The 26,581-nt window shown below is 39.2% G+C and overlaps 1 protein-coding gene across 1 annotated transcript; it reads right to left on the reverse strand.

Annotated features, from left to right (window-relative positions):
• Positions 1-205: 205 nt before the first annotated feature.
• CD40LG (CD40 ligand) lies at positions 206-26,581 on the reverse strand. The gene is made up of 7 exons (XM_075834371.1): positions 26,420-26,581; positions 24,243-24,380; positions 12,799-12,844; positions 10,738-10,800; positions 10,592-10,594; positions 8,268-8,315; positions 206-1,304 (listed from the first exon to the last, which is right to left on the reverse strand). Exons 1-7 carry the CDS (start codon positions 26,579-26,581, stop codon positions 919-921), a joined length of 846 nt encoding a protein of 281 aa, XP_075690486.1. The 3' UTR covers positions 206-918.

A 26,581-nucleotide genomic window follows, 5' to 3' on the forward strand; every position in this document is an offset into this window, starting at 1 on the left:
AACACATTTTCAATTATCTCAATACGGCATTTTAAGTCAATATGGGGTGTCCCCGTTCAAGATGATTATTTACTAGCCAGAGGGGAAAGTGGCTACAAAGAGTGTCTTTTGATTTGGAGGATCAGATGTCAATCAGAACTGGGTAATGCTTCATTTCTCCGGTTGTGGAGCTAAAAGAGGCTTTCCGCCCAGATTGGTGAAGTCTGCCAATCATCAGGGGATTCTGAGAGCCAAGGGATTGTCCAAAGTGAAAAAAAACCTCTTAAGGGCATAAGAAGAACTTTTGGTCTGGAGTTATGGTATTATTTTAAGTGTATTTGGTAAAAGAAAAAGGTGTATAAAGTGGATTTTGTATCAATATTGTCTCAGGGGAATAGTGGCCTTGTGGTTCATAACAACCAATTCATGTTTAATTTTTCTGGTGAAGATATAAAAACTAAAATCAAAGATGATCAAGCACATGAGCGTATTAAAGATCCATGTTGTACAAATCGCTAATACGGAACCGATAGAAATCTATGGACCCATATGGTACCTCCATATGCTTCCGATTCCATTGTTTTTTGTTTTTTCCTCAGATATTCATATGAAATTCGTGAGAAAAAAAAAAAGCCTCCACCACATGCCTTATTACTGAGGCTTTCTTCTAGAAGAGAATATAATGGCATTATACCGCGGCATACAGAGTACAGTATATAGATCTGTAGGAACTCTGCTGCTTTGAAGGCCTTACCATGTTTATGAGGCCTAATACTAATAGAGTAAATATTTTTTGGGCCAGTGAACTAATTGCACTGAAAAACTTTGCCATACAAATTGTGTACCAATCTATTCTGTAATGAACCCTTGTATACGACATACATACAACAAATGACTGAACAATGGTGCAGTGAACTATTTTAGAATGTAGCTTAAAGATCATGAAGTTTCTCCGAGCTTGAACATACCAAAGTACGTAAATTCTGGACTGTAAATGATGCATGATGGATCTGTCACGTTGACAAATATGAAATCGTCCTTATTGAATGTAAACACGGCTCCGAACTGGGATGAGTGCAGGGCACAATTTGCAGTTTGTGATACAAATGTATTCGCTCCTTTCAACAAAAGCCTTTCTTTTTCATGTGGTCTTTTCATGTACATGTACTGCACAAATGGTGACGTCAGGAACTGTGTAGAGTTTACGCAAAAACTGACTTGGGAGTACACGTAATAAACACCAGGCGTTTCCACTTGTAATTTTCCATTTGTATATGATATTTCCAATTTTGTCGTAAAATATCCTTTTTCTTGCCAACGAAGGGCTGTAAAGACAGAAATCAATGCATTTTAAATTGACTTATTGCTTTTTTATCATTTATCTGAATCCTCCCACAACTCCATTCATTACTAAAGCTGGGAGGGACCTTTTGCATTGTCCATTCGGAGCTTTCTAGTTCATTTTTACCTTTTGGAAGATACTAAATCTCCTTGTGGAGAGCAAACTTGTAGGCAGTTTTTAGGGCAGTCCTCCATAGGAAAAAGTATGCTCCAAATTCTCTCCTCCAGATAGAAGAAAATTGACTCTTCAGTGAGTAGCTACCCTGTAAGTCAATGTCCGACCCTTTAAGGGGCCTTAAAGAGGCTCTGTCACCACATTATAAGTGCCCTATCTCCTATATAAGGAGATCGGTGCTATAATGTAGGTGACAGTAATGCTTTTTATTTAGAAAAACGATCTGTTTTTACCACTTTATGAGCGATTTTTAGCTTTATGCTAATTAGTTTCTTAATGACCAAGTGGGCGTTGTACAGAGGAGTGTATGACGCTGACCAATCAGTGACCAATCAGCGTCATACACTCCTCTCCATTCATTTACACTGCACGAGCGATATAGTTATATCGCTATGTGCAGCCACATAAACACATACCGTATTCCTGTGTAAACAGGGAGATGAGCTGCCAACATAATGCAAATGCATGGGATCAAGCGACTGTAGAAATGATCGTTCGTTCCCATACTAAACGATCATTGCTCCGTTTGCGCCGATCGACAAGCTGTACTATCATGTGGCTGTACTAGACATGAACAGTGCAACTGTTATTACATGTATTCGTTTAGTTAGTTTGTGTTAGTCTATAATTGTACACCATACAGAACACAAGATGTTTTCAGCTGGCAGCAGTGGTCTAAGCTCCCATTGAAGATCATATTTCCCTGTAAAGTGAAGTTGTTTCGCTCTGTCAGATCTAAATAAATTCAAATATTTAGATTTTTTTTTTTTTTTGTACTAATGTTGATTTTAGTTGCAGAGTTGCTTTCAACATTGTGCTTATTTATACCTTGGACAGCAGTAAACCACTATTCCACTTTCAGACACGCATATACTTGTATGTACTACTTGAAGGGGGATCGATGCCAGGAAGTCGGGTAGTTTAAAATCTCGAGGTGCAAGGTACTCCTGGAGTGGTTGCAGAGTGGGTACACGAAAATCGCTAGGAATTGGTAAACCTACGTTATAAGTAGGGTGCACTTATTCTTTTACACTTTGAGCACCCTCACCCCAATTTTCCCCCGAAACTTCTGGCCAGGCATCAATTTTTATAATGCCAGTTAAAGTGCTGGTCCATCCTAGCTGGGCACCTTATTTTTGTTCAGTGTGTGTGCACTGTTTGTCCATTGTAAGGATTTATGGTATCCCACCTGGCCATCTGGTTCCTCACCACCCTGCAACTGTGAGCTATCACTTATGGGGGAGTCACTCAAATTATGAGCGCCTCCAAAAGGAGGGAATGGATAGGACTGCATACGTTTATGTGCCGTGTTTACAATTTATTTCTTTTAACTTGAAAGAAATCTTGGGTTTTTATTAGAAAAAAAATGTATCTGCAAATCTGGTAACTGTTGCTTGTACACAAGCTATATGTACCATAGATAAATCTCTTGAATATTTATAATAGTTGTAAGGCAGAAAACATAATGCGTGGTAAGAGAAGCTAGATATGACCCCTATGTTGATAGGGTGGAATAAGTAATCAGCAGATGTAATGAACCAAAATTTACATATTTGCATTTGGCGATATATCTGAAATGTGACCTAGTTTGAAATTGTTCCAACTGGTTTTTCTACACTTTCTGTGTACTAATCCATGACTCAAAGCAAAGTCTTCTTTGAAGCTGGTGATTCAGTCTAGTTTATGATCATGGTCAACAAGAGCTGCAGGGGAATATCTTTAATCATTGTGCACATTCAAAGAAGTGGTTATACATTTTTCCCACCTTCCCACCATTATTTTATTCTAGGTACTCTGTCATGGTCACCAGTGTTAAAAAGGTTTCCTAAAGCTGGCCACAAAACAGCTATTTCATATGTAAGGTCCACTTAAAGAGGCTCTGTCACCAGATTTTGCAACCCCTATCTGCTATTGCAGCAGATAGGCGCTGCAATGTAGATTACAGTAACGTTTTTATTTTTAAAAAACGAGCATTTTTGGCCAAGTTATGACCATTTTTGTACTTATGCAAATGAGGTTTGCAAAAGTCCAAGTGGGTGTGTTTAAAAGTACAAGTCCAAGTGGGTGTGTATTATGTGCGTACATCGGGGCGTTTTTAATACTTTTACTAGCTGGGCGCTCTGATGAGAAGTAACATCCTCTTCTCTTCAGAACGCCCAGCTTGTGACAGTGCAGATCTGTGACGTCACTCACAGGTCCTGCATCGTGACGGCCACATCGGCACCAGAGGCTTCAGTTGATTCTGCAGCAGCCTCGACGTTAGCAGGTAAGTCAATGTAGCTACATCGACTTACCTGCAAACGCTGATGCTGCTGCAGAATCAACTGAAGCCTCTGGTGCCGATGTGGCCGTCACGATGCAGGACCTGTGAGTGACGTCACAGATCTGCACTGTCACAAGCTGGGCGTTCTGAAGAGAAGAGGATGTTACTTCTCATCAGAGCGCCCAGCTAGTAAAAGTATTAAAAACGCCCCGATGTACGCACATAATACACACCCACTTGGACTTGTACTTTTAAACACACCCACTTGGACTTTTGCAAACCTCATTTGCATAAGTACAAAAATGGTCATAACTTGGCCAAAAATGCTCGTTTTTTAAAAATAAAAACGTTACTGTAATCTACATTGCAGCGCCTATCTGCTGCAATAGCAGATAGGGGTTGCAAAATCTGGTGACAGAGCCTCTTTAAATCTGCTGAGCAAGCAATGAGGCCCTTTTACACCGGCCGATAAACGACCGGTGCAGCGAGCACCGATCAACGAGACATCGTAGATCGGCACTCGTTTTCTCCTGTCACACGGAAATATGGATGGGGAGGAACGGTTGTTACTCCGATCGCTCGTCCCCATCCATTATTCTCATGTCGGCAGCACGTCTCCCTGTTTACATAGCGTAGTCGATGGAAAAGCTTTCCTTTTCAACCGAAAGCTCCATCGGAACGGGACCCAAGCGCAGATGTGAACGAAGTCTTGCTTGCATCTTTTACTGAATTTCACGATTTCAATTGTGTCTGCGGCATGCATTAATTAATACATATCTCTAAGATCGTGCTTTGTTTTTTGTATATATCTTAGGGAAACATCTCCAACATCCTCAACATGATTCACCACATAACAAGCTTGCTTTCTGTTTTATAGAATGAGCTTAACACGGTACCTATAGCTACACAATGCATTGCACCTATCAATGAGCAAAATCCCATTTACAGAGTATCACATTCTTAGAATTACTTTGCCGGCCGCTAGTGTTATGGAGACGCAACAAATGTAAAGGCGTAGCTACAAGGGGTGCAGAGGCAGCAGTCGCACCCATGCCCTGTGCCTGAGGTAGCCGAAAAGCCCCTCTGCTACACAAGAAGGCACCGGTATTATAAATGACACATGGTAGGTGAGGGGCCCTGTTACAGATTTTGCATTGGGGCCACATTGTTAGCATTTTGGTATATGAGCACGGACCACCTACTGATAGCACATGAATTGAATGTGTTTATAATGTGTGGACAAAGCAATGTATAGAATAAATCTCTTCTATGTTATTGTTCTGACTCACAAAAAGCAACTTGGTCTATTTTGATAAGGTGATTGTAATGATAAAAATAATTTGTTAACTTAGATTTCAAAATGAACCACAAGAAAAACAATCGCTAATGGGTCATATGCAAAACTAACAATAAGGTGTATAATGTCAATGCATTTGGCATGTGCTTTTTATCTAATCAACACATATGTTCCATTCATTAACGCCCTTTACACAGGCCAATGATTGGGCAAACGAGTATTCCCGATCATTGCTCTGAGTAAACAGGGAAATGATCAGCCGATAAACTAGCAAATGGAAGTGTTTGCGGGCGACTGATCGTAGTAAAAATGGCTCATGACCATACATAACCGATCATTGCTCCTCGTTTTAACGGCCCATATCGGGCTGTGTAAAAGGACCCTTAGGCCTGATTCACACATGCATTGAATACGTCCGTGTGACGGCCGTACAAAAACGGCCGTCATATTGACCTATGTAATTCAATGGGGCCGTTCACACGGCCGTTGTTTCTACAGACCGTGTAAAGGATCAATTGAAAAATACATGTCCTATTTGGTTCGCTTTTCACGGATCCCTCCATAGACTCAAATCTATCCTGCAGTGGGTACCTCAGACATGAAAAACGTCACCTTTATCACGTCCAAGTTTCCCCACACTCATGTGAATCTAGCCTTAGAGCGTGAATCAAACATCTCATATTAAAAGTCCCACAATATGTGGTCACGCACACACACAACGTCAGATCCATGGCTGGACTGACCCACCAAAGTGTTCTTTGGTAGGCCCAGGTTTTTACACAATAATGGGCCCAAAAGTCCTAGAATAGGAAACCTTGTTTGAAGCTGTTTTTGAACCAGTCAATTGCAGCTTGGGGCAATTCTTATTGGTTGATTCACAAAGAACTTATTCAAATTTATTAATAATATGACCTGTGTATGCGATTATAATATAATTAAGGATGCGGTTAGAGTGGACATGTTCTGTATAAATTCATAGTGGACCCCCAAAATAATTTCCTCTGTTCGGTTCAAGGTGCCCCAGTTTGAAACTGCACTGACCAGATACTCTTGGAAACCCATACCGCGTTCCTTACATCACCCAGTATATATTAAAATACAATAGAAGTACCTCAATGTCGATTTGAACTAAACCTATGGAATGTTTTATGCACAAAACTCTGTGTTAAAAAAAAAATTACTTAACGCAACATAGCTATAGGAGCATATCAACGTGGTATTGCTTTGGCAAAATGGAACTTATCCAACATAACATTATCAAACGTTTCTTTGTGGTCAATAAAATGTTCGTGTTTGCTATACAAGCTACATTACCTTGAGATCACTACAACATATAGTCACGTATATTTCAACATAAAACCAACAGAAAATCACATACCCCTAAATCACTAAAATATATACCAAAACATTACAATTATTTTCACTTTTTCTAGACCTTTAAATGTTATATTTGGATACAACAAGCGTCCCTCTAGTGTGGTGAATATATCGTCATCACAGTAGATTATAGGATTCTAATAATTTATGACAGATATTCAAAACATTTTTGGGGAAAAGAAAATGTAAGGAGACATTAATGGGCAAAAACAATTCAATATTAAGAGGCCATTTGCATCAACTTGGTTTTAAATGTGAAAACTGCATTTACATATCATGAGCCTGTAGGAACGGATTGTATTACACCTTTGATGAGTGCCTAATAAACATATGAATACATTAATTACATATAAAGATACTCTATTCAGCTTATTCACAGTAAATGTTCCCTTCGGCATATGCCCTTGCCCTTGGGGTCCCTGCAGGCACAGGTCTGCTGTGCGTATAGGGAAATTTGACCCAGTCGTATCTAGAGAACATCATGTTGTCTGGAGAGTAATATACAGTTAGGTCCAAAATTATTTGGACAGTGACACAATCTTCATGATTTGGGCTCTGCTGCCACCACATTGGATTTGAAATTAAACAACTGAGAGGCAATTGAAGTGTAGACTTTCAGGTTTAATTCAAGGGGTTGAACAAAAATATCCTGTGAAACGTTTAGGAATTGCAACCATTTTTCTACACAGCCTCCTCATTACAGGGCCTCAAAAGTAATTGGACGAATTAACATTACCATAAATAAAATGGTTTTTTTAAAATACCTTGTAGAGAATCCTGTGCAGGCAATGACTGCCTGAAGTCTGGAACCCATGGACATCACCAAACACTGGGTTTCCTCCTTTGTGATGCTTTGCCCGGCCTTTACTGCAGCAGTCTACAGTTGCTGCTTGTCTGTGGGTCTTTCTGCCGTTCCATGCCTTCTCCATACTTTCTTCCTCCCATCATTCTGGTACAGGTTGATCTTAGTTTCATGCTGTTCTAGAACTGGGTTGACTTCTTTACATGTTGTTTGGCAAAGTCTAATTTGGCCTTTCTATTTTTGAGGCTGATTAATGTTTTTCTCCTTGTGGTGAGCCCTCTGTATTTGCTCTCATGAAGTCTTCTCTTTATGGTAGACTCTGATACTGATAAACCTACTTCCAGGAGAGTGTTCTTCACTTGGGTAGATGTGAAGGGGTTTTTCTTCACCATGGAAAGGATTCTGCGATCATCCACCACTATTGTCTTCCGTGGACGTCCAGACTTTTGGAGTTCACGAGATCACCAGTGTGCTCTTTTTTTTTTTTTTTCAAGAATGTACCAAACTGTTGATTTGGCCACTCATAATATTTGTGCTAAATCTCTGATGGTTTTCTTAATTTTTTTCAGCCTAACGATGGTCTGTTTCACTTGCATTGAGAGCTCCATTGACCTCATGTTGTGGGTTTACAGCAACAGCTTCCAATTTCAAATGCCCCACCTGGAATCAACTCCAGACCTTTTACCTGCTTAATTGATGATGGATTAACTAGGGAATAGCCCATGCAGCCCATTAAATAGCTTTTGAGATAATTGTCAAATTACCTTTGGTCCCTTGAAAAAGAGGCAGCTACATATTAAAGAGCTGTAATTCCTTCCTCAAATTAGGATGTGAATACCCTCAAAGTAAAGCTGAGAGTCTGTACTTTAAGCTCATATTGATTGTATAACTGTATATTCAATATGTTTTGGTAAACAGCTAAAATGCCAAATCTTGTGTCACTGTCCAAATAATTCTGGACCTAACTGTAGTAGTAGTGGCACATCATTACCCTTATGCTTTATCACTAAATATTTTACACTTTGTCACTTACCATCTTTCATGCTGTTGGGGCGTTCTCCCACTAGATGTATGGCAACTGCTGGTTCTGCAAAAGATTACCAACGTCAAAATTCAGCAAGGTAAAACATATTTCTATAATAATTAAATATACATGTCTTAGTGATGTGGATGTTGACGCTCTTAAAGAGAACCTTTTGCCTGCCTATACATGTGCAGCTGAGTGCACCATGTAATAGGCAATGCGCACCATCCTTGTCTCACTTTTAAAAAAATTCTATCCTCTGTTATTTAGATATTGGTGCCGTTATATTTGGCGCCCAATGTGTAAATGACCCCCTAAACTGTCAATGGGGCGTTTCTTTGTTTCGAAATGGCATGGGGGTGTGTAACTTATCGCTCTGACACTGTCCAATCAGCTACGGACAGTGTCAGGGCGGCTTGTGCTGTGTGATCTCTCTCGCGAGATCACACAGTCTTGTTGTTCTGCAGAGAGCTTGGGTACACACGTGCCCTTTCAGAATCAATTGTTAAAAATCATATGTTAGTCATTCTGTGCCAGTCCTTCACTGTCGGTCCCCGCTAGTCTTTGGTCCTTACTGTTAATCACGTTTAGCCTGTAAGCAATGACATGAGAAGCCACATGACGTGATCCCACCAGCCAATTAAATCTCACCTCTATGACATTGAGTCCATGCTGACGTCACATCATATGGAGTTGACTGACTGCCACAACCATATGACGTCTCATGTACCTCACGTCATTGCTTAAAGGAAGGAGCTCTATGGGAAATGCTACAGAATTACTAAAGTACAGTTTATTGCAATAAATACATTGAGACTCTCCACCTTGGACCTCCCAAATGTGGCGTTAAGAAGAGCACAGGAAATTAAATTTAGGGCTACAAAGGTAGAGAAAAAAAATAAGAGATGGCAAGACACTAAGAGCAATTTTGGGACCACTTTACCACCAGGAATTAATGGGCTTCTGGGACATCAAGGCACCAGGACATGACTACTTGACAGCATTGTCAATATGACCGCTTTGGTGCTGTTTGGTGGCGGTAGTGGGGTCTTTGTACATCTTTTAAACTGAGTCTACCAGTCTAGCCATGAAACCCTTGATTTATCAAATAGTACTTACTGAAGAACCCCTACCTGACATCAGAACTGTAGGAAGAGCTCCAGGTCTCTGGAGCTGCTATATATCTAGATGTAGTGATAAAGCACCTATTTGAGCTGCATTATTAATGATAGTAAGGAGTGTCCCTTTAATAAGTCATCTAAGATGTAAGCCCAGGGTAGGAAAATACATGAGTTACCTGCAGTATTTCATGTGTTCATGGTTCCTAGCTTATCTAAGGGTTGGCATTCATGGCTCTAATAAAACTGGACTTTCATCTGTGTTGCTGCACTGTTAAGAAATAACATGCCAAACTGCAGATACTATAAGGCTGCCAGTGACAGTAACTGAATGTTTGTCAGATGTTGAGGTGGCAGACTCTCCAAACCCCCAACAGGAATAGATGCACACCAGTGACTTTGGTTTCAGACCGACAAACCAGCAATATGTCCAACCCTGCAAGCAGAGATCCTAAATTCCAGACACAAACACCCACAGTGCAGGGTCCAGGATCACTATTCCAGGTTACAGAAACCTCCAGGGCACTATAGCTCAGATGGGAGTGAGCGTTCTTGGCTTGGCGGCCAGCTCCGCCATTCCTAATCAGTTCACGAAGAATAGGTTGGCTCCACTAATAAATAGAATTTCCTTTTTGGGGAGTTTATTAGGTATGGTTTGTAGCTTTATAGTTTGTTGGGGGCAAACAAGAAGCTAAAATAAGAATTAAAAGTAAAATATAGAGAAAAGGTCCTTCAGTATAGATGAAAAACCCATGGCTCTGTTCATACCATCATGGCTTCCATTCTTAACTAAGCCATAATAACTATGATGGATTTCCTTATAATGGGGTCCAATGCAGACTACACTATTGCCATCAAATCTCTGAAAACCCGTTGGAACAGAACCTAGAGCCAGTGTGAACAGAGCATAAGTTTGCTAAGTTTAGTTAAATTCGGTGTTATCACAAGGACATAGTATGGGTCCAAAAAATCCTCCTTCACATTAATCTCCGTATTTTAACAGTGGCAATTACTGTATATGTGGATATGTGAGGACATTGATGGAGATTGTGATTTGGATCCGCACAATGACAGTGGGATAATACTTCACAGAGATCAGATCAAGAAATGTTGTGATGAGAAACTCAGGACTTCAACAAAATACACTAAAAAAAAAACACCCTTTTTTCAGTGTTTATTTTTTTATATATATTTTTCTGCTAAGTTTCCTTTAACTTTCTTTTTCATTTTATGACTTGGAATATAAAAAAATTAGTACAATTTACCCTCTTTTTTTTTTTCCATTGTTTTAAGCATTTTGAAAATAAAGAATTTACAAAAAAATAATAAATGAATGAAATTTAATGTAATATTCACATTACCTTTCTTTAATGTAATGTCTTCTCCACCTACATAAGGCATAGGAGTTGATATTTCTTTGCTTCCTAAAATTAAAAATACAAGTCATTGCTATATTATTTCATATTTGCAGCTTAAAATCATGTCTCAAGGATCACATTCTGCATATAGTTCATACTTTCCTGAAATGGAAAATTTATTTAGATTTTATTTTATTGTGGATCATGATATTATACAGATATTTTTTTCTATTTTCTAATGTGGCCATTCAGCCTTTGTTTTATATGTGAATAAGTGGTTGCATATTATCATAGCAATAGTTGGCAATATAGTTGGCAGAATAAACCTTTCATCCGCCGTTTCTTAATTTGGTCATATAATTTGGTCATATTTAATAACCCATAGAACAGTAAACAGAATATTGTATTTTAATGTTTTTAATATTTGGACAAAGAAAGTCTAGTCATTTAATGATGTCATCATAACAGTTGTGATTAGAAAAATAAATTATGAAATTAAATTAATTACAACTGAACAGATCAAGGCTAAATTTCTTACAAGTGCTTTAATTTGACTAATCTCAAAACATTCAACTGTTTTTATACAAACTATTTTATCCTAAACCATAAAAAATGGGAAGGCATGAGCGAGAAATTCTTTGTGTAAGTACTTGACATTGCTATTACTCTGATATATATTGGTTTAAATGTTTGTCCAGTATAAAAAAAAAAAGGGTCTGCTCTTTTTCCAGAAACAGTGCCACTCTACTCCATTGGCTATGTCTGGTATTGCACTCACCCCCTTTAACAGTGTAAAGCCTTTGCACATAAGCAGTTAGGTTTAATGCCTATGTCCCCCCACCATTTATACCACATTTACGTGTCACACTTTTCATGCACTATAGAACTTCTTGCATTCACAATAGGTTTGGTTTTAGTGAAGACGGTATATAAAGTGAAGCTTTGGCTTTAACTATTTTCTGATGTCATTGTTTCACTATTCTGGTGATTAGTGGGAATCCCAGATCATAGATCCCACCGATTCTTTCTTCTGACATGTCTCAATGATAATCTCTGGCAGAGGCTTAATGTTTGAAGAGGAACATGACTTTGTTTATGCCCTGCTTCCATTGGAAAGCTTCCCATACACTTACAGCAGCTGTTGGCCAATGGCAATTCTTCCCGATTCCCCCATTCCCATGCACGCTCGTCTCGGCCGAGCGTGCATGTGTATCCAATGAGGAGAGGGGAATAAGCCGCTGCCAGACATCTCTGGAAGTGGCTTATCTACCGTGGAAATAAAGGACTGGGCATGTCAAAATTCAACATACCTGATCCTTCTTTCCCCTGACATCTGCCATTCGGGACACCCCCATACAAATCAGATAGTCGGCAGGTCCCACCTAAATTTGCGGGTTCGGCCGACTTTAATGTGTATGGGCACCCTACGGCCACATGCATACAATGCGTATTACATGCAAATCTGCAGCGTTTTACAGTACCAGCAAAGTAAATGAGATTTCAAGTAATCTAATCTACACGTTGCAGAATTTTTCCGCATGGAAATTGACCTGAGGTGGGGATTTTAAAATCTGCAGCATGACAAATCATCTTGCGTTTTAATCTCTGAATTATATCTGACAATTTTATTTAAAAACCCATCAAAATCCGCAGCATAAGAGCCACATCTGTTTCCACATCAAAATGTAAATTCCGCACCTAAAAAAGCATAAAAATCTGTACATGTAGCCTAAGAGGGAGCCACACTCATAGCAGTTCTTTATAAGTCTGGGGACAGGTAAGTGGCACTGGCCACTAGGATTGGACACTTGACCACTGTGTCACCATATTGTAACCTGCTGAAGATAAAGAAGAAAATGTAAAGAAGCACACAGTGGAACATCCTAACATTTTCTACAATTCTCTTAAGACGGCCACAGACATGAGGGGGCTGTTGGTAGATTCTGATATTTTGAAGGATCCATCAGCAACAAAAATGTATGGACACTGGCAAACATCCTCAATTATCCCTGATAATCTCCAGAAATGTATTTTTAAAAATAGTAACGTGAATTTTTAATGTACCTGTTAACTTTTCATGTTTTCCTCCAGAAGGTTCTATCTCCGTGATCTACATAAAGAAAATATGTATTAATACAAACCATCACGCTACTGTTCCATCAATAACAAAACAAATCTAAGGCTGCGTTCACATCACCATTGCCCTTCCGTTGAGGGGTTTCCATCGGAGGTTTCCATCAGGTAACCCCTCCTTGTTTTGATGGAATCAATAGCGCAGTCGACAACGGTGACAGATGGAAACCATTTAGCTAGGTTTCCATCACCATTGAGATTAACGGTGAGGAAAACGGAAGCTGAGGTTCCAGTTTGCCTTTCAATGAGGGGTTAACCCGACGGAAACCTCAGACGGAAACCTCTGACAGAACCCCTCAACGGAGGCACAACGCTGATGTGAACAAGCCCTAATCCAACTGTCTGTCAAAGCACATTAAGGCAGGAGAAAACCTAGTATCGTAACATTGAACTGGGTCAGACATTTTTGTTTTCATGACTACTTGATGCTAGCGGGAAACAACTTTATGGATGTAGCCATCTTTATCTTGACTCTGATAACTTGCTGCAGCGTGATATCACACAGCAAAAGCCATTCAAAACTCATTGCAAAAGTCAAAATAAAGGATCTTGCCACTGTGTATTTAATGCGTTAAAAGTCAAGATAAAGACGGCTACATCTGTTTATACTTATTTACAAAAAGGCTACACATTGAGCCCACAATATGACCCTACACTAAAGGTCCTTTTACATGGCCCGACATGTTGAGTATTTTATGTCTGTTTGCATTTTCATTTCTGCTTGCAGCAATCATAGGCACTTTATATTGATACTGACACATGTAGACACATATTCATCTTCCCCTCCGAATGGGGACAAGGAATATAGATTGAGATCTGCCACATTTACTAAAAGCTGCTACATATTCACCCCCCCTTCCCCCCCTCCCCCCCCCCCCGACATGTTTTGTTCTCATTTACGACTTCAAGAGACTAGGATCATAGATATGTACATTGTCCACTGACACTGTCTTCCTTTTTATCTAAGATATGATATCGGACGACATTTAGTCTAGTGCTCCTCTTAAACTGTGATTGGTGCAGAAAAAATGAGGCCTAACGCGTCAGAGATTGGCGTTCCTATCGAAATCACTGTCGAGCGCAGGTCAAAAGAATAGTTACGTTCCTGTGCACACCTTGATGCTTAGTATCTGTTCAGTGTTTCTATCACTGCACATGCTATACGTAGTATATTCTCAATTTGTTCCCATCAATGCGCTTGCTCACAGTCTTTGAAAGTATCCAAAGTTGATAGTCCTTCTGAGCAAGCCTCAGTACTTTGTATCCTTTCTGTTTATTTTTGTCACTGCGCTTGCTCAGTCTTTGCCTCGACACTTCGTATCTTTTCTATTTCGGGCTTGTCCACACGTAACGGAATTGCTGCGTATTTTCTGTCGGAAATTGCGGATGGACAATACACAGCAGAATACAGTAGAATACAGTAGCAGCAAAGTGGGTGAGATTTAACAAATCTCATCCACACGGTGCGTAAAATTTCCAAGCAGAAATTCACCTGCGGTTCGTATTTGTCATACCACAGCATGTCAATTCCTGCTGCGGAAAGTGGACTGAATTGCTGCGTTTTTCAGAGGAGACGTCACCATTTCCCAACATTGTGAAAAACGCAGCAAAATCCACACTATTTTCTGCAGCAATTCCGTTACGTGCGGGCAAGCTCTTATTCTTATCACTTCTCGCGGTTTTTGATCATGTCAACAGTTAACACATTTTGGTACACCTACTCATAGATTTAATCCACAATGAACTTAGATTATCATTTGATTTTAGATTTAAGATCCTTTGCCAATTATCGGGCAAATGATCATTCATATGAACGCTTGTTCCTGATTATCGCCCTGTGTAAACAGCGCAACGATCAGCCGATGAACGAGCAAACGCTCGTTCATCGGCTGATTGTATAGTTTATGCAGCATGAAATATTATCATTGTTGGCAGCACACCTCCTTGTGTAAACAGGGAGATGCGCTGATGACATGATAGAAATGTATGGGGATGGGGGATCGTAGTAATGTTCGCTCGTACCTATACATTGCTTCTTGGGAAAGGTGCAAACGACTCGTTGATCGGCGCTCGTTTACACGGCACATGTCGGGCCATGTAAGAGGACCCTAAGGTTAACGTGACTTTTACATATTCATAAATTTAAGATGTTCCTATAAATATTGTCTTATTTATACTTCTTTGATTTAACAAAATATATATTTGCGATACATCTTTATTGTTAAACCATTTTTTTGTGCCTTTTGCCTTTGGTTACTTTTTATTTTGTTAACTTTTTGTTTCAGGTTTACTTTCATGATTTTGAAGTCACATCATCATTTGTATCTCTCTTCATTAGATCATAGCAAGTGTTATTATTTCTCGACCTTTAGACGTATTATTATTAACTACTTTATTACTAATATTTTATTTATTTCTACTTTGAGATTATTTCTTTATTTTATTTTTGGAACGCTTATATATGAATTTTCAACAAATAACTTAGTTGATTTTTGTTTTATGTATCTATGACCATCTTTTTTTCTCTTTCTTCAAAATGTATCACTTCTTTTTCATCTCTCACTAACCTTCGTTCTTATGGAATTATTAGTTTTATTCTATTATTAAATTCTAATATTTATAATGCCAGCGGAATTATTTTTATATATTTACTTTTTAATATGTAATTTTATTACGTTAGTCATATATTGCCTAGAAACACTCTTATATTTATATTATTTTCATCATATAGTTTCCTCTTATTTTATCTTCTAACTATATATACTGCTTTATTATTAGTCAGTACATTGGTGGTTTTGAACAGGTGGTAGGTGTGTGAACACACAGCGTTGTCACTCAGGAAATACTAACCATTACCGATGCTATACCATACCATTGCTTTATATATTCTTCATACATTTCCTGTTGTCTATATAAAGTATTTTTCCTTTGTGTTTCCTTTCCTTTGTGTTTGTATTAGACATTAAAGAGTCGTACGAGAATTACTCCGACCATTTTGGACCAGACCAGTCTATGACTTCTAATCTAAATATAAGGCCCCATGCACACGAACGTGCTTTTCCGGCCGCAATTCCCCCGAAAATCCACGGGAGAATTGCGGCCCCATTAATTCCTATGGGGCCATGCACACGACCGTGGTTTCCACGGTCTGTGCATTCCCCCGGAGCCCTATCTTAGACCTTTTTTCCACACTTTGCTATGTATTCAGTTGAATTGGATGCAGCATTGTATTGTAATGACTCAATCCCACATCCATCACTCAAGAACTTAAAGGGGTTTTCCAATACTTTTTTTTTAATCACTGCAACGCTTCTCAATTTATCTATTAATACCCCCTGAATATCGTTATCTACATTTCTATTTTTTAATTTACCATTATTCTCTTTTGTTTACATTGAGGCGTCTGTTTACCGCTGTGTGTCTTGCTCTTCCGGTCATATAGTTCCCGGCATGCACCGCTTGTGTCCCAGAGTGTAATGCGCCGGTACCAGGGACTCATCGCACCTACTATACATTTTCTAGTCTCCGTTGCCATTTTAGTGCTCTCATTAGATCAGTGAGAGCTAACGATAAACGTGCAACATATCAGTGCTATACTAAACAACATTTTTTTACATAATGGTAAAAAAACAACTTAATTTGACCCCAGAACTGTATATTTCCCCAAAGCCGGAGTCCCATAGCAGAGCGCTAGTATAGGCTCTGCTTCGGGACTCTGTGGAATCCCCTGAATTTACTGTCCATATGTGGACAGTGTTGTCAGGGGCTTTCCCAGAGCCAGAGTCACGGGCAGAGCGCTAGTATAGGCTCTGCTCCGGGACTCTGTGGAATCCCCTAACCCCAGCGCCAGAGTCCTTGTCAGAGCGCTAGTAGCAACAAGCTACTGGCTCCCCACATCGCTGACATCATTTCTTCTGATAGTTTCTGGCCCGCTGCTTGGGGGGAGAAAATGACTCGCAGGCGCTGTGATAGCATGCATGGTAAACACTGCTAGTGTAGAAACCACCCATGGGTAGGGACTAGCAGTGTTTACCACGCATGCCCACTCCTGCGCTATCACAGCCCCTGCACGTAATTTTCTCTCCCTAGCAGCAGACCGGAAACTATCAGAAGAAAGGGAATATCCGGTCCACCACTTCCCTCAGTGTACAGGAACGTCAGGAATGACGTACCCGTACATTGAGCCTTTCGGAAAACTGAACTCTCTTAAAACCGTATAGCTCTCCAACATTGGGGTAGACGTTGGTTACGCCTTCCTCAATCTGTTGTGATGAGTCTGGGTTATAAGAACCTTTTGGCCAATACATAACATATAAGTTGAACATTGAGAGAAAGGCTGGGTTCACACGACCATGTTACGTCCGTAATGTACGGAACGTATTTCGGCCGGAAGACCCGGACCGAACACAGTGCAGGGAGCCGGGCTCCTAGCATCATAGTGATGTACGATGCTAGGAGTCCCTGCCTCGCTGCAGGACAGCTGTCCCGTACTGTAATCATGATTACAGTATGGGACAGTAGTTCCACGCAGAGGCAGGGACTCCTAGCGTCGTACATCACTATGATGCTAGGAGCCCGGCTCCCTGCACTGTGTTCGGTCCGGGTCTTCCGGCCGAAATACGTTCCGTACATTACGGACGTAACATGGTCGTGTGAACCCAGCCTAATGGTACTTGTCATATTGGTTAACATAGATATGTGTCTAATTTACTTTTGGGTAGGCTTGCTTTTTGGAGTCGTTTTACATTGTCTCAATAGAAAAACAGCTCCAAAAACGGCCGCAAAAACCGCTTGAGGCATAAAAAACGGCTGAAAGTCAGAGGCTGTTTTCCCTTGAAAACAGATCTGTATTTTACAGCCGCTTTTTGTTTGGCGTGTGAACATACCCTAAGATGACGCCTCTAGCTTCAATGATGCCGGATGCACATGTGCAAATTTTTTCACTGCGATATGTGGGGAAACCTGCACTTTTGGGATTGGGCGTCTGAGACCGGACGTGATGACGCTTTGGCACATGCGCAGTTAGTTAGTCACGGCGCCGATTTGCAGATCATTCCTACAGACAGACTTTGTTTCCCACGTGTGTCTGTTGACATCTTCCCATGGGTGAGTGCCAGCTGTTTGTAATTTCTTACATCTAATTTCAATTAACTTTGGAATGTTTCCAGTCTACGCTTTCATATCACTTGTAATTTTGTATATATGTATGATTTGTACTGTATCACATGTCGAGGGTATGTATTGATTACTGTCTTTCTTAATTATTTATTTCACTATGATGTATGATATTTTCACTTAATTATATGCAATTATGTAAATGGTGTGGTTTATCACTGACACGCTATTTATAGGGTGCATGTACACACTTTCATTGCTTGATGATACCTTCATTGAGAAGGTGAAACGCCGCCTTTTGCACTAGGTGAATAAACACCTCTATTTTGTACTCATGCTGGTGTGCTGCCTCTCTTTCTTCTGTATACGTTACGGGGAACTTTGCATGACTGGGTTAAAGGGGTATTTATATCTCAGACCTTTATGTCATATCCACAGGATATGCCATAAATGTCTGATAGATATGGTTGCTACCTATGGGACCCGCACGTTTCTCTTGAACAAGATCCCCAGACTCCAATCCTACCCACTACCGCTGGGCTCCGGCCACTGACTGACGAGATGGCCAGGTTTTCCCAAGAAACAGCCAAGCGTGTTTTGCTATGCTGTTTCCGGAACTCCCATAGAGGTGAATGGGACTTACAGAAACCGCATAGCTGGTAACTCAGCGACAGCAGCAGAATATATTTCTTGGGCTTCGATAGATGCCGGTCACAGAGGTGGGCGTCGAAACGCATAGCCATAATAAAGATACTATTTATGTACATTACTACCATTTGACTTGTTTCTGATGTCAGCAGCGCTTTTTATGGTTCATGTTTTTTACCTCAAAAATAATTTCCTATGAATAGTGCGGTCACATTTGTGTTCACCGGTTTGGACTGAGCTGCAGCTGTACTATATTATTACCTTTTGCCTACACCAGAGTTGTGCCTGAGGTTGCATAACTGCTTAAGGTGAGCATATTTGCCACTACCTCTTTTCTTTTCATCTCATTGCTTTGGTGATCTGCACCATGTGGCGCCGACTTTGTTTTATTTATTTTCATTAAGAAGGTGGCAGGGCTTTATAGTGCTAAGTGACACTCATTTATCAGATTTCCGAGACTTTTCTATGTAGAAAGGTGTCAGAAACCAACGCTAGGTCGGATTTGCATGGTGGCTCGGTGGTTAGCACTGTTGCCTTGCTGTGCTGGGGAAAATCCAACCAAGGACAACATCTGCATGGAGTTTGTATGTTCTCCCTGTGTTTACGTGGGTTTCCTCTGGGTACTCCGATTTCCTCTCACACCCCAAAAACATACTGATAGGGAACTTAGATTGTGAGCCTCAATGGGGACAGTAAGTATGGACCTTTGTACAGCGCTGAGGAATATGTTGGCGCTATATAAGTAACATAAATAAATCTAGCATTATTTTAAGACTACAGAAGATTCAACAACTGGGCGTTTATCAACACCCTATTGAATGCTCCATGCATCGTGGGAGAGACCGGTGCACCGTTCGTATGGTGTGCCGATATTAAAGGTGTTGTCTCATCACAGGCAAGCCCTTTCATATTGGAGCTGGGGCGGAGATCAGCAGCAGTCGCAGTAACAAGGAGTAGGTCTACCTATATCAACACTTGTTTTCCCATACTTGCCTGGATAAATAAGAAATAATGTGGCAAAAAAAGATAATTTTAGGCCACATTTGGATGTACTATAATTTTTTTAATATTAGCAATTAAAAGTCATGTTTTCAAATTCCTAATTCCCTTTCTCTGTCAGTGAATTACTTCAAAATTATTGAAGGAACTACTAGTTGTAATCAATGAAATCTGCTCCAAGGGTAGAACAAGGTAAAAATATAATTTCATACTGTAATAATAATGGGGGAAAAAAACCTCGTAGTAACTAATATGCTTGAATGTCTCAGTGATGTACAATGTTTGAGCTGGACATATACATTAGATAACTGTTGGCCAAAAGCCATATCTCTCAATAACCCCAAAACATGCATGTTTGGATCGGCCAAGCATGGATCTATATTTTAAAAAGGGAGAGAGGAATAGGAGACTGCCAGCCACCTCTCTGTGGCTTCCTGGCAGAACAAAGATCTGGCATATTTACATCCAACATGTCCAAGTTTTTATTTACCGAACATCCATCATTGGGGACAATCAGGAGGCCTCATACACAATAGTCTATGAGCCAATCCTGACAAATATGGTAGCGTTGGCCAATATTAATCTGCGTTTTAGGCTATAAAGCTTTTCTTGATTCTTTGCTTCCCTTTTGGATCCAATTGCCCCATTCACCATGTGATAAGTGTGCTGTAAAAGTACAGAGCAGACCATCTAAACACTCCTGTCTGTGTGCCATACTTTTACGGCACCGGTCGTCGGAGTGTTAACATGAAAATTGTACACATTTTTTTTGTGATTATGCAATTTTTATAGAGAATGTTTTTGGCTTATCCACTTTTGGTTCAGTTGTGTAAATGTCCGTATTTGAATATCTGCATGTGACATGTATGGATTTTCTGCCTGGTGCCTGGACAACTGATTTCTTTGAACAATTTGAATAATTTTTTGAAATTGTTCCAGTGTGTTTTACACAAATGCCAGCAGTAACAGTAGACAAACATGAACAATTGCCTGGATGTTTTGAAGGATTATGTTAATCTGAGCTTCCTGCTGAATCTGTGCCTCTTATTCAGAGATAAAAGTAATTACAATGGAAACTACAATCCACAGCAGGTTTCATTTATCATTCATTTCTAAATACTTTTCTGCCTCTATTGCACTAGATCTTCATGCAATACACAGGATGTGCAACGGGAAACGTATCAAAACTGATGCAAGAGAAAAGTGGAGCAGTTGCCGATTTTATTTTCTGTTGTCAGTGGCGAGCCATCAGCAAGCTAACGCAGAGTAAGAGCTAGGCTTTCCCCTACCAGAGGCAAAGATACTGTTTGCTGACTAGCCTTGTATCTAAAAACCTTGGCAGAGTGGTTTGCTGCTGCCTGCCTGCTGCCTGTCCCAGCCCCCAACATCGGGGACACATGCCCCACTGTCCATTTCTTCCCAGTGACACCCCTGGTTCTAATGATGTTCACCTTCCTCATAATGTGTGCTTATGGACAAAGAAATAAGGGAGGCACTACCTCTACTATTTGGTTGCATTAATTTTTTTCTGAATGGCATTACAAATTCAAAACTACACATAAAATGCAAGTATAAAACTTTCAGCTAACATACATCTAAAGATAAATAAAGTACAGTCCACCAGGGCCACCTTCAGGGCAGTAAAGAAGGAACTTTTGTCATTGGTTCAGACAACTGAGTCATTAAAGAGCCCCACAGATCATCTCTCACCTGCACAATGGCTTTATTAATAATGTGGCCCTATTATTAATGTAGAGGCCCATTTCTTTTATGTATGTGAAAGACCCTCCATTCTAAAGAGACCCACCAAATATATGGCCTGGGATCCACAGGTCCTCGGGCCTCTGCATGTGGGAACGAGAATAATCTTTATGCCGGAAAAGGATTTTGTTATCTTTCCAAAGTTAAATAATGTGGGTCTAATATGAAGGGGGGAGATGTATGTGTAATGCTGGCCTAGAGGCCTTGAGAATTTGTCTTTACCGGGCCCCACATATATTTCGGAAGGCAGTCCGGCTACCGATAGTTTAGTTTTGTTTTTTTGAGACCAAAGAGAAGCATCACTTTTAATAAAGGCACAGATTATTAGATTAAATGTTATTTGAGTTAATTTTTTTTACCACAGGATAAGTGAATAAGTTAGTTTGCATAGTAATATTGTCAGAATGCAAAGTAGATGTGAAAACCGACAGTTTTATTATCTGCTGGGGTTAAAGCTGTGGCTTTCGTTATTGCTTAGGAAATATCTTACAGATGCAATTTTAGGGCCCTATGAGTCATTTTGGTGGATCTTGCCATTTTTAGCACTTACAACTTGCATTTATAAGAGAATATGCGTCCTTTTTAAAAGGACTGACACAACAATTAAATGAGTTGTCTGGTTTAGAAGATCCATTTTCAAATGCCTTATCAGGAAATTTTGAGTTAATAGAGGAGGGTCAGCAGTTCAGTACCCTCATCTATCGGAGAGCGTCCTTTACTCTGGAGGACCCAAAATATCCAAGCATTACACTAACAGCCAATTAATTTCAATGTGATTAGTGTAATGCTTTATTTACCCTAAGAGGGCGCTGCAGGGGGAATTGAACACTTGCTACCATGTTCTCCTACAGTTAGTCATTGGGGGTCTAAGCAACGGGACAGCCTTAAATCAGCTGATTGTTGAGGAATTCTACTAGCAAATAGGATTTATCCAAAAGTAGACATCCCCTTTATGTACTTTTAAATAGTTAATTGACAATATTAACACTGCAATAGTAATAATAGAGTATTTTCCCCTTTAATTACATTATAATGGTGAAATTATTATTAAAATCCTTATCAAAAAATGATAGTCATCCAGTCTCGAGGACTATTATTCTTTTGAACATAGGACCGACCTTCTTGTCTTAAGGTTATTAATAGGGCTTATCTACAGAGGTCTCATCTTGTCTTCAGATGAGATGTGGCCCGCTGTCCTGAGAGCAGACGGTGCACACTCATGCAGACGAACTTCCACATCTATGGCCTGTGACAGTAAGGCCCTTTTCACTCAAAGTTTTTTGCAGATTTTGACCTGCCTACACTCTTTGCCACGTTTATTGCGGCGCTTTTCGGCTGCGGCCATTGACCGCCGCGGGCAAAAACTGCAACGATAACCGCTTTCTCTGCCTTCCATTGATGTCAAAGACTAAAACGCCTGAAAAAAGGGCATGACACTTCTTTTCCTGCGAGCGTTTTTTTGCCGTTCGTAGGAAAAAATGCCTCCGCCTCCCATTGAAATCAATGGGAGTTTTTTTGGCGCGGTTTCTGACGTGGATTCCGCGTCAAAATCAGCACCAGAAAACTCTGTGTGAACATACCCTAAAGGTTCCCCCCTTTGTGATGAGCATCATTATGAAAATCCGCTAAAATAACAATTGTGGGGTTTGGTTTAATTGATTTTTTTCACACGTTTCTGTTGCTCTACCTCCAAATAGAAAGAATTACAGCTCAATAAACAAGCCATAGAACATGATCTAATTTCTTATGTACTAGTCATTACTATTCTGTCTCAAATTCTAATCTTATATCCCTATGGATTCATTGCACATTCATAGACAAGTCCTAACCTAACAAACATACATCCGTTCAAAGTTCGGCCCAGGGAGAATACTAGGAAATCAGAGCATGTACTCTGCTACCTTTACGAACTTTCAGAGAAAACCCTTAAAGTGATTTTTTTAGGTCCAATACTCAACACTTAATTTCTTATTATATCTTTATAGTTGGTTGTCTTTCATCTTTCTGATACCGAGTTCATTATTTCCTGCGTAGAAGTAAAATTAAGTGTAACAATTCTGGCTGCATTTAGCCACCACTAGGGGGAGCTTAAAATCTTACTACAAGTTCATTGTATAAACAGTCGGCAGAAACTCTTAAGCTCCCTCTAGTGGTGGCTGAATTCAGACAGAATTTTATCATTTAACTCTATTTTTGCAGGGGGATGTAGAGCTTTTTATCCGAAACATGAAAGTTCTGAACGCCAAAAAGATACATAAACAAAATTATGTTTTCAAGAGTGGATATTTTAAACCAACAATGACTAGTAGTCAGAAATCTATTTAAATTTGTGAATTCTATAATCTTGGCAATCCACAACGAAAAAAAATTGTAAAATCTCCAACATCTCCAGTTTATGGTTGTATTGAGGGAATTTATTATATGTCTATTGAGGGAATTATTATATGTCTATAGGTTATCATTTCTAAAAAAAACTAGGGGTTTAAACATTGATGGTAAAAAAAATGTCTACAAGATTTTGTCCCAAAAGAAGTTAAAGAACTGTAGAATATTTTATACCAGATTATAGCATATCTCTACTTCAATTGAAAATTACTTTTGTTTAACCATTATTTTTAAATGTGTTTCATGTCATATTGAATAGTGTTCTCATAAATTAAGTAGCCTACACAATGACATTTCCAGACCAACATTAGATGCTACCAATTAATAAAGACATAGAAAAGTCTAGCTCATGTTCTAAGCCACGGTTTTATTCCATTTGCAAGTGGAAAACATAAAATAACAAAAGGCAAACCACATCAGGCTCATTGTGCACATCACCCAGCTACGTTCACACCAACATGGTATACCTCTGAGATTAGGCTACGGAATTTTTCTAAAACCTCTTTGCAGTTCAGTAAAGAAGAATCTACGTTGTCTCCTTTCAGACATTTCTGTATTTTCCGTAGGAATATGTAATCTTCACGGAAGCTCATTTCTTCTTGAATCTTTGTGGAGATGTAAAATACAAAAATATTATTGTACTTTCTTTTATTCTTGCCGTACATATAGAAAAAGATAATTGTAGTAGCTAAAGAAAAAGATAATTTGAGAATTACTTACACGCACATGCAAACACATATATATATATATATATATATATATATATATATATATATATATATATATATATATATATATATATACTGTATTTGCTATGTGCGCTCTGCTACTTGTTGATAGTGCCTTCAATATACCATAGTATGTTTAGTTTGTCAGTGTTAGGATGGCCATAGACATGAGCTTGTAACTGACCAACATATGGACAGGCGATACCGCCACAAACATTTACAACCATAAATAGTAAAATATTGTCAGATGCGGCAAGTAGCTTTTGTAAAGTCACATCGACCATAAACAATGTTGACATTTAGCAAATGAGAATTGGGAAAACAATAAATAGTGGCCAATATCTATGGCAAATCTATAGTCCGCTTGACTCACAAATGGATCAAGGTAAGGACTTACCATTCTTGCATTTGGACACACAGCCCAACCTTAGATTGCTAAAGGGGTCCACAGCCCCATGGCTATTGCACTCTTTCAAGTTTAGGTTCCAAATTTTACATTTGTCTTCTAACTCCAAAAAGAAACCCCAGGCGAGATACATAAGCATGATAAAACTTTAAAGGTACTTTAAGACTCATTTATTACAGGCAAAGGTTAAAAATAAAAAGGTGCAAATTAGTGGCGCAAATTTACAGTGGCTCATAGCAGGCGTAAAAAGAACTTCAAACAGTAGGATCATTTCAAATGCACCATATTTATTAAGATTCGTGCGAAATTCTCACCAACTACCCTCTCCAAAAAAATGTAACGCAAAATATGCCACTATTACTAACTGTGGGCCAATGTGTTGAATCACCTCAATTCTTTCATGACTAGGCTAATTGGTAAGGGGCTCAAAATCTCTTTTGCTCAGTGACCCGATGAATTTCAGGATAGACAGATCTGTGTCTCAGGTTTTAAATGTTTTTTTTTTATTGTTTTTTTATTACTTAAACATGTTTTGTAATTGAATTACATTATTACATTTATTTCTAAATGGTACTGAGCCTGATTGTCATTGAACTAGATTCTGGAGAAAAGGAACTCACATAATTGAATTGGTTCCCTCTTAAACTGCTAATAAGGTTTTTCCTAAAGCAATAGATAAGATTAAGCAGTCTTGTTAAACACCATTCTATGTCCTATATTTGTCCTCTATAGCAGAAAGCAAGAGCTACAATGCGCTTCTGCTTAATTGGTATTTATTTCTTAAAGCTTTGCTCATTTACATTCAATGCAATGTGATCATTTAATTTAATAATGCTTATAAATTAACTCAACTTAAGACTGGAAATGTATGTGCGACTGCATTTCACATTTATCGTGGTCCAGGAAGCTGAGCTATAGGGTTTTTTCGGTAGGTTCCTAACACTGGAGAGATGGTGGTCACCAATAATGACTCTGCAGGGTAAACAAAAAACTATTTTAAATTCAAAATCCCTAGTGACCAGCATGAGGAACCTACTAATAACTTCTTATATATCAGCTTTGTGGACATCTGACATTAAGACAGGTGGGCATTCGAATTTTGGGGTGAACTGCACTCCCACTTTAATTTTCATGTTCTGAGAGGAGTTAGACTTTGCCAGTCAAAAAATGTTTCTAAATGATTCAACTGACATACGCTGGTAATTTCTTAAAGGAAAATTTATGTCAGGATGTTACTTTCTTCATGAAAAAAAGATTACAGCTAAAAATATTCATAATTAATTTACTCTTACTTTTATAATTGCCAAAATGTAATTGTTCCCACATATAGAAAACTCATTGTTTTTCATTTTTGTTGCTACTAATGAGTAACCAACAAAGATTTCCAACCAAAAAAAGTTTCTAAAAAAAATTAGACTTATTATATGTTCTTAGTAGGTTCATGCGGTCCTATTTATTTATACATTTATCTTGGTAAATTTAGCCAATAAAATACAATTTCCTAACTTACCTTATCTACTTTGTTCTGGAAGTATACACCAAAAATACAGGTCCCAACAATTTGTGCAAACACGGAAAGAATAAAAATCCATAGAGAAATTTTCATGATGTATAAGGGTGACCTTAGCCGTGACAGGTCTGCTGGGGGGCTCTGATTGTAAGAGTTGATCAT

This window comes from Rhinoderma darwinii, chromosome 8, assembly GCF_050947455.1.
Source record: "Rhinoderma darwinii isolate aRhiDar2 chromosome 8, aRhiDar2.hap1, whole genome shotgun sequence".
In the NCBI taxonomy this organism is placed as follows: Eukaryota; Metazoa; Chordata; class Amphibia; order Anura; family Rhinodermatidae; genus Rhinoderma; species Rhinoderma darwinii.

Coding starts and splice junctions, on each gene's coding strand:
- CD40LG (XM_075834371.1), bottom strand. CDS start 26,581: ATGATCAACTCTTACAATCAGAGCCCCCCAGCAGACCTGTCACGGCTA. Junction 24,381..26,419: donor TCCAGAACAAAGTAGATAAG/GTAAGTTAGGAA, acceptor ATCTCCACAAAG/ATTCAAGAAGAAATGAGCTT. Junction 10,801..12,798: donor AAAACATGAAAAGTTAACAG/GTACATTAAAAA, acceptor TTTTAATTTTAG/GAAGCAAAGAAATATCAACT.